The sequence below is a fragment of the Trichosurus vulpecula genome, chromosome 9 (genome assembly GCF_011100635.1).
Source record: "Trichosurus vulpecula isolate mTriVul1 chromosome 9, mTriVul1.pri, whole genome shotgun sequence".
Taxonomy (NCBI): domain Eukaryota; kingdom Metazoa; phylum Chordata; class Mammalia; order Diprotodontia; family Phalangeridae; genus Trichosurus; species Trichosurus vulpecula.
In genome coordinates, this window is record NC_050581.1 from 202,907,345 (window position 1) to 202,920,285 (window position 12,941).

Here is a 12,941-nt window from a genome sequence, read left to right on the forward strand (position 1 = left end):
CACACGACCAAAGGGCAGCTTCTGAGGGATTCTCTTCTGGTGCAGTTGAACCAATCGGCCTTGGAAATGTCCCCTCTGAGACCCTCTGATTGGCTGCAACCCTGGGCAAGCCACTTTTCCTTTTTCAGCCTCAGTTTCTCCATCTATAAAGTGGGGTGTACTCATAATGCCTCCCTCAGAGGACAGTGTGGGGATCTGACGAGATAATAGTATTTGTAAAGTTTCACAAACCTCTCAGTGCCCTAGAAACGCACAGGGATTCTCATCCTGTCTCTAGCATGAGCCCCAACACAGAGCTCATGAGCCGGGGTCTGATGCATGGGAAGCTGCCTTGGCCATTTGCTGCTTCACTTGCCTGTGGATTCCCCAAGAAAATGCTCCACAGGTCATCCTCCTGAGCACACTCTGGGATCTCTGGGTGTGTCTGCCCTGCCCAGATCAGTGACTGCCTGTCACTCAGGTTCAGCACTTCAGAAGCCAGCCTGGAAAGAGCCCATAAGAGGTCCAATATCAGGTTCCCATCCCTAAGTTTCCTAAGATGTGAGTGTGGTCCAAGATGGGACATGTGGCTGCCTAATGATAGGGCCTGGGATGTCTCATATGGACAGAGCTTCCACCCTTCAAGGCCTCGGGTTCACGGAATGGTGCTGCTGTGGGTGCCTGACCCACCCAGGTGGATCTCAGCCCCTCTGAGGCTTGGCATGTGGTTTTCAGTTGTGATGGCTAAAGGTTTGTCATTCACCATGCAGCCCAAGCTGAGCTGGGGTCATTGCTGGATGACAGGCCCACAGACATCGCCACAGGTTTACTCCAGGCGTTCTAGCTTGGGGGAAACTTCAGAGGATGGATTCCCTGGCAATGCCTATGGAGTCCAACGTCCTAGTAATACCCCCATGAGGTATCAAAGGCTGCCCTAAGTGGATTTCACATAGCAGCATTTAAAGTGATTCCTGTCCAAAAAAATACAAGTCTATCCTGTGAGCTTGGACTGGAGGAGGATTGGGAGAAAAGCGGTTCCTTTTCATTTCCATGAACACAGACCCCAGGGGCCACCTACATGATTCTAAGGGGGCTGAGAGAGACCAGGAATCCTGGTGCTCTATGTCACACAGAGTTCTTGAAATCTCTCTGGGCAGAGGTCTGGGACAGCTAGAGGAATGTCCACTGATCTGGGGGAAACCTTCTCTATTCAGAATAACTGTAACATCATTCCAAGTTAGCCCACTCCAATTTCCAAGAGGCGAGGCCCCTCTGTTAGAATTCCTCAGAGTAATGCTTCTTGTCAGGCCCTTCCTTCTTCCCAGTCCTCCTCTGATTGATCCATCAGCCTGGCCCTGCCTGTCCTCTCTTCCTTTGCTCTTGCCCCTGAGGGGGAAGCATCCCTCCTCTAGCCAGGCCAACACCCCTGCCTGTTCCATGCCCTCCTCTCTGTCAGGAGCCTGTGCCCACTTTCATTCCTTTTCTCTGTAACCCTCACCATCTCTTTGTCCACTGGCTCCTTCCATGCTGATGCACTGAGGTCTCCCTAATCATGAAATAACCTTCATTTGGCCAGCCTGATAGAGGCTTAAATCATGGGCCTGTGTCTCCTCCCTTCCTCAGCCAGACTCCTAGAAGAAGGTGTGTATCCTCATTGCCTCCTCTTTCTCACCTCCCATCACTTTCTCAACCCCATGAAGTCTGGCTTCCGACCTTATCACTCAACTGCACTCTCTAAGGTTATCAATATTGCAATATCAAATGTGAAACCTTGTGGCTTTGTCCCAGCCATCATCATTCTTCACCTTCCTACAGTGTTGGACCCTGCTGATGCACACACCCCATGGCCACCTCCAACCTTCTCTGGCTTTCTCTGTCCTGTCATATTCTGCCTCAGAGGCGTCTGGACCCACAGGGTCAGAGATGGGGTCATTACACTTCCCATTCTAGCCACAATATGGGAATGTGTTTCTCTCTCTCTCTCTCTCTCTCTCTCTCTCTCTCTCTCTCTCTCTCTCTCTCTCTCCCTCCCTCCCTCCCTCCCTCCCTCTCTCTTCCTCTCTCTCTCCTTTTCCCTCTCACCTCTTCCTCTCTCACTCTCCTACTGTCCCTTTCTCTCTCCCTCTTTGAAGGACCACCTTCACATTAAGGCGAGACACTGAAGATTTGCTTTAAAATATTTTGTTACTTACCGGGGTTGCTTTCCCCAGCAACGTCCAATAGCTGAGGCATTACTCAAGCAGCACCTCCACACAAGAATTCCAGGTTTCTTGGTACCATTAGTTTATAGCTACTCTGAGGATCAAGTCTTGAGAGCAGGCAGGGTCCCTAGAGTTGTGTTTGTCGGGAAAAACAAAACAAAGTGAAGGACAGAGAGGTGAGTTGAACAGAGATCTCATGACTGGCCAGTCAACCTTGGGGCATAGAGGAAAGTCTGCTGACCTTGGAGCTGGGAGGTCTCTGGCACTTCTCAGCTGTCTGGCTGTCAGCCTGTCACCTTTCCTCCCTGTGACTCAGTTTCCTCATCTATAAAATCGGGATATTAACACCGCTCTCACGGCCCTGTGGTGAGGGCCAGATGAGAGGATGTGTGCGGAGTGTTTTGTAAGCCTCAGGCACTGGATGAATATCAGCTGTTATTAACGGAGATAGGAGTAAGCATCCTCAGCGGGATTTTGTCCTGGGATCTCCACCCTCCCTGGACGACTTTAAGTCATTCTTCCAAGAAACCGAAAGTAGCATGCCAAGTAGGCCATGAGCGTCTCGTAGGCAGGGACCATACAGCCTGTGCTGGGCATTGCTTCATGGATTAACTGCTCCTACATCAGGGGCTCTTCACGGGGCATCCATGGGGGTTTGTGTTAATATTTCATTAACTATAATTCCGTATCATCGCCTTCCTTTGTGATCCTCTGCATTACGAAATGCAATTGAAAGAAGGGGTCTGTAGCCTTCCCCAGACGGCTCCCCAGGGGGGTCCATGGCACCAAACAGACAAAGATGCCCCAAACCAGATGAATTCTGAGAGTAAGGTTATGCATTTGTGATGGGCAGAGGGTGAGCCCGCATGGAGGGCTTTCCTTCACTGCCTTTTAATGCCAATTGAGACCCATTTAGAACATGTTGCCCTGGCTGTTTTGCAAACAGACACTGAAAGGTCTCTAAATGTTGCACCGAAAGGTTAGAATTAAGACTGGGGTCTGTGAGTTCCATGATTTTAGTCGCATCCACAGAGCTTTCCTGTCCTTAATTAGAACACTTGTTGAAATGACTGTGGATGAGCACAAAGGTTCAGGGAACCCTGTACGGCCGGTTTGTTCCCTCCCCCACAGAGAGCCCTCCTCGGGGTCTTTGATAGGTCCAGGATGTGGCTCTGAGCTCACCCCCTCGGGACCTGGCCTTAGTGCTCCTCCCCTTTGGTACTACTACTACTACCAACAGCAACGTTCATGCAGTAGTGACTTGCCGGAGGCAAGAGGCAGCTGTCCCATCAGGCATGGTTGGGCTGTGACCTGTGTTCTTGGAGGGATACGAATATTGTGGAGGGTGGAGGGCATGCGAAGATGCTCAGCCCCATTTGGCATTTGGTGTGTCTCCTGACTCCTAAGCAAGGCTGAGCCTGAGCCCCCTAGTTTCCAGAGAAATACAAACATATTCTAGCAGCCGTCCCTAGAGGCGTGGGGTTGGGGCCACACCCCATTCCCACCAGGGAAGATGGAACCAGGGGAGCAGTGGGCCAGCGTCGCTCTTGTCAGGGTTGGACGCCATGTCCAAGAAGGCCCCGTCACACTCTGAAATGATGAAGTTTTATGCCCATCAGCCACGTTGGGTGTGTATGTATGTGTGTGTCCAATATCCATGGACATGTGTGTATACATATGGGCACATACGTGCAGAAAAGCACATGTGTCCGTGGGTAAACCTCAATAAGCAGATGAGTCACATGCCCAGAGACACTGTAAGATCTAGAATTCCCCTGGCTGGGGAACCCTTCCCTTCCCTATAACTGTGTAGGAAGATGCCAACAAGCTGAAGACTGATTCTAGGTAGCAGTTTAATCAATCGTTATAAAGACCTACAAACAAGGGCGATATTTGGTCTGGGGCAGCTGCCAGATAGTTCGGTGGGTCCCACAAAGAACCCCCAAAATCCCCGTGGTGATTACAGACAACACACAGAGACGGGGGGAGCTAGGGGGCATCCCCACTAAAACTGTGGATATTTTTGGTTTTCTGCTCAGTAATGAACTTGGACGTCAAGCTGATGTCACGCCCAAACATAAGTTCATATATTGCTCACGTACCAGTCACGATATTCTTGTTACAGCTTTCATAGGTCGTAGTAACTTAAGTTATGACTCAGCGTGCTCAGTATCTAAGTTATGATTGTTGACAAGTCACCATGTCCAGGCTACTACTTTTCCCAGAGTTTGAAGTTTTTATGGATTTTCCCTTATTAGGGCTTTTTCCCCTATCAGTACCCCACAAATGCTCAGTTAATTGAGAAAGAATAATCCTCAGCTTCCCGGCTGTCCTGGCTTCTTTTGTGGGCCATGTTCAAGGAGGGAGTGGCCTAGAGCAACCTGAAGGGAGGCTCTCTCCCCCACCACTGTTCCTGCCTGGGGCTTCCTCCTCAGCCCTAAGTGGAGGCAGTGGTGGAAGCCCGAGTCTCTGAGGAGGCTGCGCTGCGTCAGCCTCTAGAAGGCTCTTGCCCTAGCCTCAGCTCGGCACCTGCCAATCGGCCCACAAATAACTGTCATCCTCCGACCCCCAGGTAATGCAAGTCGTGAAGGAGCAGATCATGAGGGCTCTCACTACCAAGCCTAGCTCCCTGGACCAGTTCAAGAGCAAACTACAGAACCTGAGTTACACGGAAATCCTGAAAATCCGCCAATCGGAGAGGATGAACCAGGAGGATTTCCAGTCTCGGCCCATCTTGTAAGTTGTTCCTACTGCCCTCGCTCCCCTCCTCTACCCTCCCCCAAGGCTGGCCCTGGGATCTGGGCCAGTGCCTTGAGCATAGTGGCCAAGGCGCTCTCCAAGGGCTGGCGTCCAAGAGCTGCGTGTGATTGTATGTGCGTGTGTGCGAGTCTGTGCATGACTCCGTGTGTGTGTCTCTGTGTGACTCTGTGTGTATGTGTGTATGTACATGTATGCATGTGTTGTGTACATGAATGACTCTGCAGGGGCCAGCCTGATCTGAGATGAGGACATGCACCTGGAGTCAGAGGCCCAGGCCTGAATCCCAGCTGGCTGACCCTGAGCCAGCCCCTTCACTCACCTATACCTCAGGATGCTCATTGGTAACTAACATAGAAATGAGAATCCTTCCACTCCCGTGAGTTTGTTGTGATCACAGTGTTTTGTAAATCTTGGGATCCCTGGACAACTTGTGCTGCCCGCCATGGACTGGAAGCTTCCTGAGGTTAAGGATGCTTCCCTTTGCACCTAGGTGTCCCCAGCCCCGGGGCACAGAATCGCCAGGCCACTGGGGAAGGCTTGTTGATGTACTGGGGGCATTACCCTGGGCACCCCCATGCCCCTGCCCAGGGCCCCACAGTGGAGAGATCACATCTCCCCCAGAGAGGACACACCTGCCCTGTGGATCACCCAGGTGTTGGATCTCTCATAGCTTTAGCCAATCCCTCCCCAGAGTGTTTAGCTTTGAAGAAAAAAAATGGTTTGACCTTTCCCAGGTTCTTCCAGCGTGTTTTGTTTTTTCTCTGTGAAATTCTGCTCTGTTTGGTGCCTTTTACAGCACTACAATGCCCCCTCACAGATAGGCCCAGAGCAGCCCTGAGAGCTCAAGTCATGTTGGACAGCTCTGCTCAGAAGCAGGGTTGGGGGGGAGGGGCCCTGCCTTCTCACCCCACTGCCACCTGTGCCTCCCTGGCTGGTGGAGAAGCATCTTCCCTGAAGCATTCTCAGCTACCAGGCAGATGTTCCCACATCCAGAGACAGCCCAGTCCTTTCTGGGCAGCTCCTTCTGGGGGCCAACTGGCACAGCTGCATTACTGTTTCTGTCCCTAGGTCCAAATGCCCTGCACAAAGTAGTGAGGGGGAATGGGTTGGGGGTCATGCTCCTGAGATTGGGCCAAGCAGGGCTTGATCCATTTTATTAGGCCTCGGTTTACAAGTAAAAGAATGGGAAGGATTTGGATTAAGTGACTCCCCCAGCATCCTAGGAGATGTGGCTGGGAGCCTTATCCCTCTCCCTGGAGAGGCTGAGCACTCAGATCCCCATGCTTACCCACTCCCACTCTCTGTCCTGGATCTCTGGAGGCAGCCTCCAGGCCTCTCTGGTCCCATGTGTGTGCCCATCCTAGGCATCTCCTCTCCTCTAGGGGCAGCCCCAGGACCATAAGCCTTCCAGGATGTGGTGTTTTGAATCCCATAAAGCCCAGCTCTGTGCAGGATGGGGAGCAAGCATGGGGGCAGGGCAGGGCTGGGGGCAAGGGAAGGTGTTGCCTTCCCTCCTGTGTTTGGCACATGCACCAGGAAACCTCCCAGATGGTGGCACAAAGTTCGCCCTTGGTTCCTTCAGGAAACCTTTTCCAGGATCAGACAGAAGAGTCCCAAAGGATGGAGCCTGGGAGCCCAGAGCTGGGCTGGCACGGAGCTCAGCAGAAGGCCAGGGGGCCCTGGGGTTAAGTGGCTTACCCAAGGGAATGGCACAGATAGCTTAGACCTACCTAACATCTGAATTCTACTGACTGGTGCCTGGGTGTCTGAGACCTAAGAGGAATGCCATCTGGTCTTGTATGGGATAATCTTAGGATCCATGATTTAGAGCAAACAGGGCCCTAGGGGAACATCTTGCCCAACCCCTTCATCTCAAAGTTGAGGAGGCTGAGGCCCAGAGCCACAAGGCAATCCACCAATAGTCCTGCAGGAAGTAAGTGGCCGAGCCAGGATTTGAACCCAGGGCAGTGACCTTCTGGACAGCCTACGTGTGAGCTGCTCTATACATTCAAGGGCATTTTATCGTCCTCCATGGTACAGTAGCTAGAGGGCTGTGCCCAGAGTCAGGAAGCTCCAATTCCCCTTCAGATGGGTGAGCCCAGGCAGGTCACTTTACTTTGGTCAGCCTCCGTTTCATCAACTGTAAAAGGGGGCGATGGTAGCCTCTGCCTCCCGAGGTTGTTGTAAGGACCACAGGAGATGATATGGTGCTCAGCGCAGTGACTGGCACGCAGTAGGGGCTATTTAAATGTTGTTGCTGTTTCTGCTGTTCTTTAGCTAGCCCTTAAAACCAGAGGACAAGATTAAAGGGTCGTGTCTGAGTCTGAGCCAGGTGATTTTCAGTGGCTCTGCGGCCAGGACGTTGTTCCAGGCCATGCAGTGACCCCCGTGTCTCAGCACTACCTGGTGTTCGGAGAAAGGCTTCCCCCTCCTGATGTCCCAACCCTCCACTTCCAGCTCAGACGCTGGTAGCCGGTGCTTCCTGGCCCCGTCCATTCCTCAGGCCCTGCCAGGGGCAAGACTCTCCGTGAAAACCCTTGGGGCAGAGAAGCCCAAAAGTGAAGGTTTATTACAAAGGGAAAAACACAAAAAACACAGGGCAAGAGAAAATTTGGCTTCACATTTTACACTTACAAGCGCTCCTCATTCATTCATTCGTTCCCTCAATAAGCATTTATCCAGGGCCTGCTGGGGGCTGGGCACTGTCCTCCCACTCGAGGAAACAGCCTCACAGCATGATGGAGAGGCTTGTGTGAACAGCCTATGATTTTGTCAGTGAAGAACTCCCATCATGGGAAATTTCTTCTGGGGAGAGAGCACCCTCCCCGAGGGCAGATGATGATTCATGTGGCTTACTCAGTGAAGGCTGGGGAGGTGCCTGAGGCTTTAGAGGCCAAAGGATCCCCAAGGAAGCCTCAGTGGCAAATGTCTGAGGGGGACCTGAGCCCACGGGCCATCTCTGTGATGGAGCCAAATACCACACACACACCTCCAAAAAAAAGTGAAAGAAAAAATGGGCAGGAGATGTATTTGGGTTTTAGAATATGCAGGGGACAAAATCCCCTTTTGTTAACAAAGTGACAGGGACCACCCCGGTGCTGCACCCAGAACGGGCTCTGTCCTGTCCTACAAAACCTCTGACCAACAGTCACTTCTCCTCCAAGTCAGGCATTCAGTTAATAAACGTTTATTAAGCACCTACTATGTGCTAGGCACTGTGCCAGGAGCTGTCTGTTGTAGAGAAATTGGCCTTTTTGGTTGAATGTTCAAAAAATGAGCAGATACTGTTCAGGAGGATGTTTCCAACAGGTCTGGGGAAAGGGAGGGGGGCTGTTGCTCTATTTCTTGGTCTTTATTATTTTTCTCAGAACAGTGTCAATTAATTACTTTCCACTTTTGGAGTTTTCATGAGTAAGGGAAGGGCATCCAACGCTCAACTGAGAGGTTAATGGGCAGAAGAAACAGGGCTAATAAATACAGCATTTGGAAACCACTCTTGTCTTGTTTTGATGGCCAACTGAGACAAACCCAGTGGGAGTGGCCAAGCCGATGGTGCTGCAGAATGGAAGACCCCCGACCAGGCCAGTTCTGCCTTCTGGACAAATCCCTGCCTTGCCCTGATATCCAGAGCCTGATAATGATATCCTTTGTACCCGATGATGACCAAACGTCAGCAAGGCATAGGCACAGGATTGTTTCTCCATGGGCAAGGATGGAATCGCCTTTCTTATTATAGCCCCCTTTGACCCAGGTTTCCATATGGGCAGCAGCCTTTGTTTACCATGCTGCAGTGAAGGGTACAGTCTGCAGCTAGGGAATAGAGCAAAGCTAAGTCACCCATGTGGTCATTCCAAACCCATGACTTTGGCTTCATCTAGAGTAGACGACAGTAGGGCTTTTTTTGGAATGTGGTTTGTTCTTACAAGCTTAAGTATAGCCCAGTCCAAAACTCCTCCCTGGTCTGGTCCTGCAGTGCACACACTTTGAGCTTTGTGCCTTCTTATTTTAGAATACGCATCTCTTCCATATCCATTATGGCCAGACTGCCTTCTGGAATCCTTCTGAGTTATAGGAATTCAGAGATGGTAGTCCTTGGAGCAGGCTGTTCAGGAGACAGTTGTCCTTCCAAGAAGACAAATCCTAGTGGGCAACCTGGATTGCCGACTAAAGAGAACTTAGTGAAGGACGAGAAAAGAACATAGTGTAGGGTATCCAAAGACCTGGAAGTTAATGCCAGATTAGCTAGCATAGTGTGGTTATCATCTTTCGTTCTGGAAGAGCACCGAAATGACGTCACAGTGTTGGAGTCAGGATCAGAATGGCAACACTATGTTGATGTCAAGGTATAGTGTGTCTGACTGTGTCTGATCAGACCAACACAAGCCTGGAAGGCTCGACCACAGATCTGACACAAAGAGTCCATGTAAACATTTGGAGTGGACACGGCTCTAAATTTGTGCCTCTCATGTTTCTTTTGAGCTACTGAAATTCTGCTTTACTCATAGAGCCCAGTGCCTTCTCCGGTGTGGGCACACCAGGCTGGGCAGTCCTGTGCCAGTGTCTTCCATGTCTCACAATCAATTCCAGAGTTCTTCAGAAAGACCTTGAGAGTGTCCTTGTGTCACTTCTTCTGACACCATGAGAGCGCTTGCCCTGTGTGAGTTCTCCATAAAATAGTCTTTTAGGCAAGTGTGTGTTTGGCATTTGAACAATGTGGCCAGTCCATTGGAGTTGTGCTCTCTGCAGTAGAGTCTGAATGCTTGGCAATTTAATTTGAGAAAGGACCTCCGTGTCCGGTACCCTATCCTGCCAGGTGATCTTCAGAATCTTCTTAAGACAATTCAGATGGAAGCAATTCATTTTCCTGGCATGGTGCTGGTATAGATTGTCTAAGTTTTATAGGCATACAGCAATAAGAGCTCTATAGACCTTCAGTTTGGTAGGCAGCCCAATACCTTTTCTCTACCATGGAAGGAACACTGGATCTGAAATCAGTCTGCTGGGTTCCAATTCTTACACTCCTACACAATTCTGGCAGGACCCTAGACAAATCAATTCACCTCTGCAATGGGCCTCAGCTACCTCACATGTAAAGTGAGGGGAATGGAGAAGCTGACTTTTAATGTTTAATCTTTCAAACTGTGAATCTTCTCATGCGTCCCCAGCCAGATCCATTTCCCTCCCTGTGATTTAGTTCCCTCGGCTAAGGAAATTAAACTAAATGGTTTTTTGAGGTTCTTTCCAACTCTAAAAAAAAGGAAAAAGGAAGAAAAACCTGCTGTGAATACTTCTATCAAGTGATAACATCAAAAAATTTTATTAAAAACTATGACTCCTAGGAAGTGGTTTCCCTGGCTTATAGGTATCTCATTAGCTTCTGCCCCTAAATTAATCTATTTCCTCCAAAATAGACCAATAGATAGATAATGAGACAGACAGAAGGAGAGGGAGAAGGAGAGCATCTATTAAGCATTTATTGTTGCCAGACATTGTCCTAAATACTATTTTGAAGGAGAGAGGATCATCAGTAAAAACTAGAGTTCTGCGCAGTCAGAGAAGATGGGAAATTCCCCAACTCTCTTGGAATGACGATTTTCCTCCCACACTCAGGTCCTCCTTCCCTCCCCATTGCAGTGATTCACTGCTGGGCATGAGGGTGTGCTCCACTCCCCAACCCCTCCTCAGCTAGAGCCACGGCTGGGGGAGCACCCGATTGCTGAGCCCATTTTCCCCAACAGGAAAGCCGATAATAAATCACTTCCATGACTGGGGAGCCTGAGATGGAGCCCCGAGGGGCCTTCACATCACCAGGGGAGCGAGCCAGGAATGACAGCTGCATTTCCATACCCCAATCCATAGATGGAGAGGTTTCAGCATATCAGAATAACAGAGCCTAGTGACCATGGACTCCCAGAACACACTCTCTGATGGTTGCAGCGTTCTTATACTTGAACATCAGCCCAGGGTCGAATGTGCCCCAGGAAGCTTGCTTAGGACAGTCAGGTAGCACAAAGTTAGTTCTGTGGATTGCTGTCAGTCAACAAGGATTTATGTTCCAAGGGAAGCCAGGTGGCACAGTAGATAGTGCACTGGGCCTGGAGTCAGGAAGATTCATGTTTGTGAGTTCAAATCTGGCCTCAGATACTTCCTAGCTATGTGACCCTGGACAAGTCACTTAACCCTGTTTGCCTCAGTTTTCTCATCTGTAAAATGAGCTGGAGAGGGAAATGGTAAACCACCCCAGTATCTTTGCCAAGAAAACCCCAGATGAGGTCACAAAGGGCCAGATATGACTGAAAAAAATGACTTAACAACAACAAAAATATTCTAGGCACTATGCCAAGTGTTAGGGATAGAAAAAAAGGCTGAAATATCCCCTAGCCAGGAGGAGCTTATGTTCCAATGGAGGAGACTACTTACCAACAACTAGGCACATGGAAGATCTAATCCAAGGATGGCCCATGCCAATGGGTCATCTTTTATAGTGAGGAAACAGTGGCCGGGCACCATCTACGCTGCAGGAAGTGTGCAGAGTTAGCCTGAATTCCTGGGGGTCATGGCATTCATGGCGTTGAACTTGGTCTCCTTCCCCTTAACACTGAGGGTGGCTTCACCTCTGGGGTCCTCAGGACTTGCTGTACCTGCAGCCAGTCTAGGGCTGAGCCTCAGGGGACAAGCACACCGCTGATGGTCAGGCCCAGTGGAACCTGCCAGTCTCTCAGCCTCATATGACCCGCTGAAGCCATTGAGAGCTTAGCCAAAGGGAAGGGTCACATTCAGAACTGAGTAGGGGGTCAGGCTGTACAAACAGTGTGTTCTGCAGCATTGTGAAAACAATATGCCTTAATTAGAGGTCCTCAAGAGCATGTATGATCAGAGAAGGAACGGATGGGAACTTTATTTTTTTATTTTGTTTTTTTACTGTTCAAAGAAACTCATCAAGTCTGAATTTAAATCAATCGACAAGCATTCACCGAGCCCCTACTATGCGGCAGGCACTGATTCCTACTCTCAAGTGGCTAAAGGGTGCCCCCCACCCAAAGTGCGCCTTTACTGAACGGCAGTGTACGATCACCCACCATTTCTAAAAAGCAGGTTCCGAAGACTCTACACAGTAGAATTTTAAAACGTCTTAGGCAGTATGGTTGTAGCGCATGCACATGTTAACATGAAACCTGCTTTCTATGGGGGGAAAGGGGGATTACAGCTTTCATTTTAACAATTATTTTCTAGTCATAGAACCAGATAGGCCTGTCCTGACCAAGAGTTAGGGGGCATCGGCCGGACAGTCTGAGTGATTAAGAGGCCCAGAGCTGAGCCTCTTGCTGGTTAGAACTTCTGGAGGATTTAGGCAAAGACAGATGGGCTGCTATCTGCACCAGTAGAGGGGAGACCCACACCAATGAGATCATGGAACCATCGACGTGATGAAGCGTTGCGTTATGTTAACTCAGAATGTGTTAGCAAACTGAATTCATTTCTTCATTCCCGCAAAGTTCCGTGGCCTGGGCTCTCCCCGGCCGAGACGCCCATTTTAAAGTTGATTAAACTGAGGCATAGAATGGTGTTTTGTTACCAGAGAAAAAATAACATTGTTTCTGAATGGGACTAGTGCTCACAAGCACAACTAGGTGGCGCCACAGCGCATAGAGCTCCGAGTCAGGAAGAGCTGAGTTCAAATGTGGCCTCAGGCTGTGCATCTCGCCCACCTTGGACCAGTCACTTAATAACCTCAGCCTGCCTCCGTTTCCTCATCTGTAAAATAGAAATTAATGATAAAGCACCTGCCTGTCAGGGCAATTGTGAGGATCAAGTACTTTGCCAACCCTGTTGAAATTCATAGTGGGGAAAGAGCTATCCATACGTTTTTATTCTGATTAACACATGCAATCTCATAGTTCACCTCCTAGGGCAAAACACAATGTTGAAAAAATATGGAATTTATTTTTATGCGTGGGCACATTTAGGTGAAGAAATATTCTTACAGAGCCGTACCAGGCA

General features: G+C 49.7%; 1 protein-coding gene across 5 annotated transcripts in view; it reads left to right on the forward strand.

The window, feature by feature from the left end:
- The window catches only part of ELMO1 (engulfment and cell motility 1), a 405,316-nt gene that overhangs the window by 360,794 nt on the left and 31,581 nt on the right, over positions 1-12,941 (forward strand). For all 5 annotated transcript variants that reach the window (XM_036738189.1, XM_036738190.1, XM_036738191.1 and 2 more), the window contains one exon: positions 4,753-4,916. In XM_036738189.1, coding sequence (XP_036594084.1) covers positions 4,753-4,916 — 164 coding nt within the window. The remainder of the gene's footprint in view (positions 1-4,752; positions 4,917-12,941) is intronic.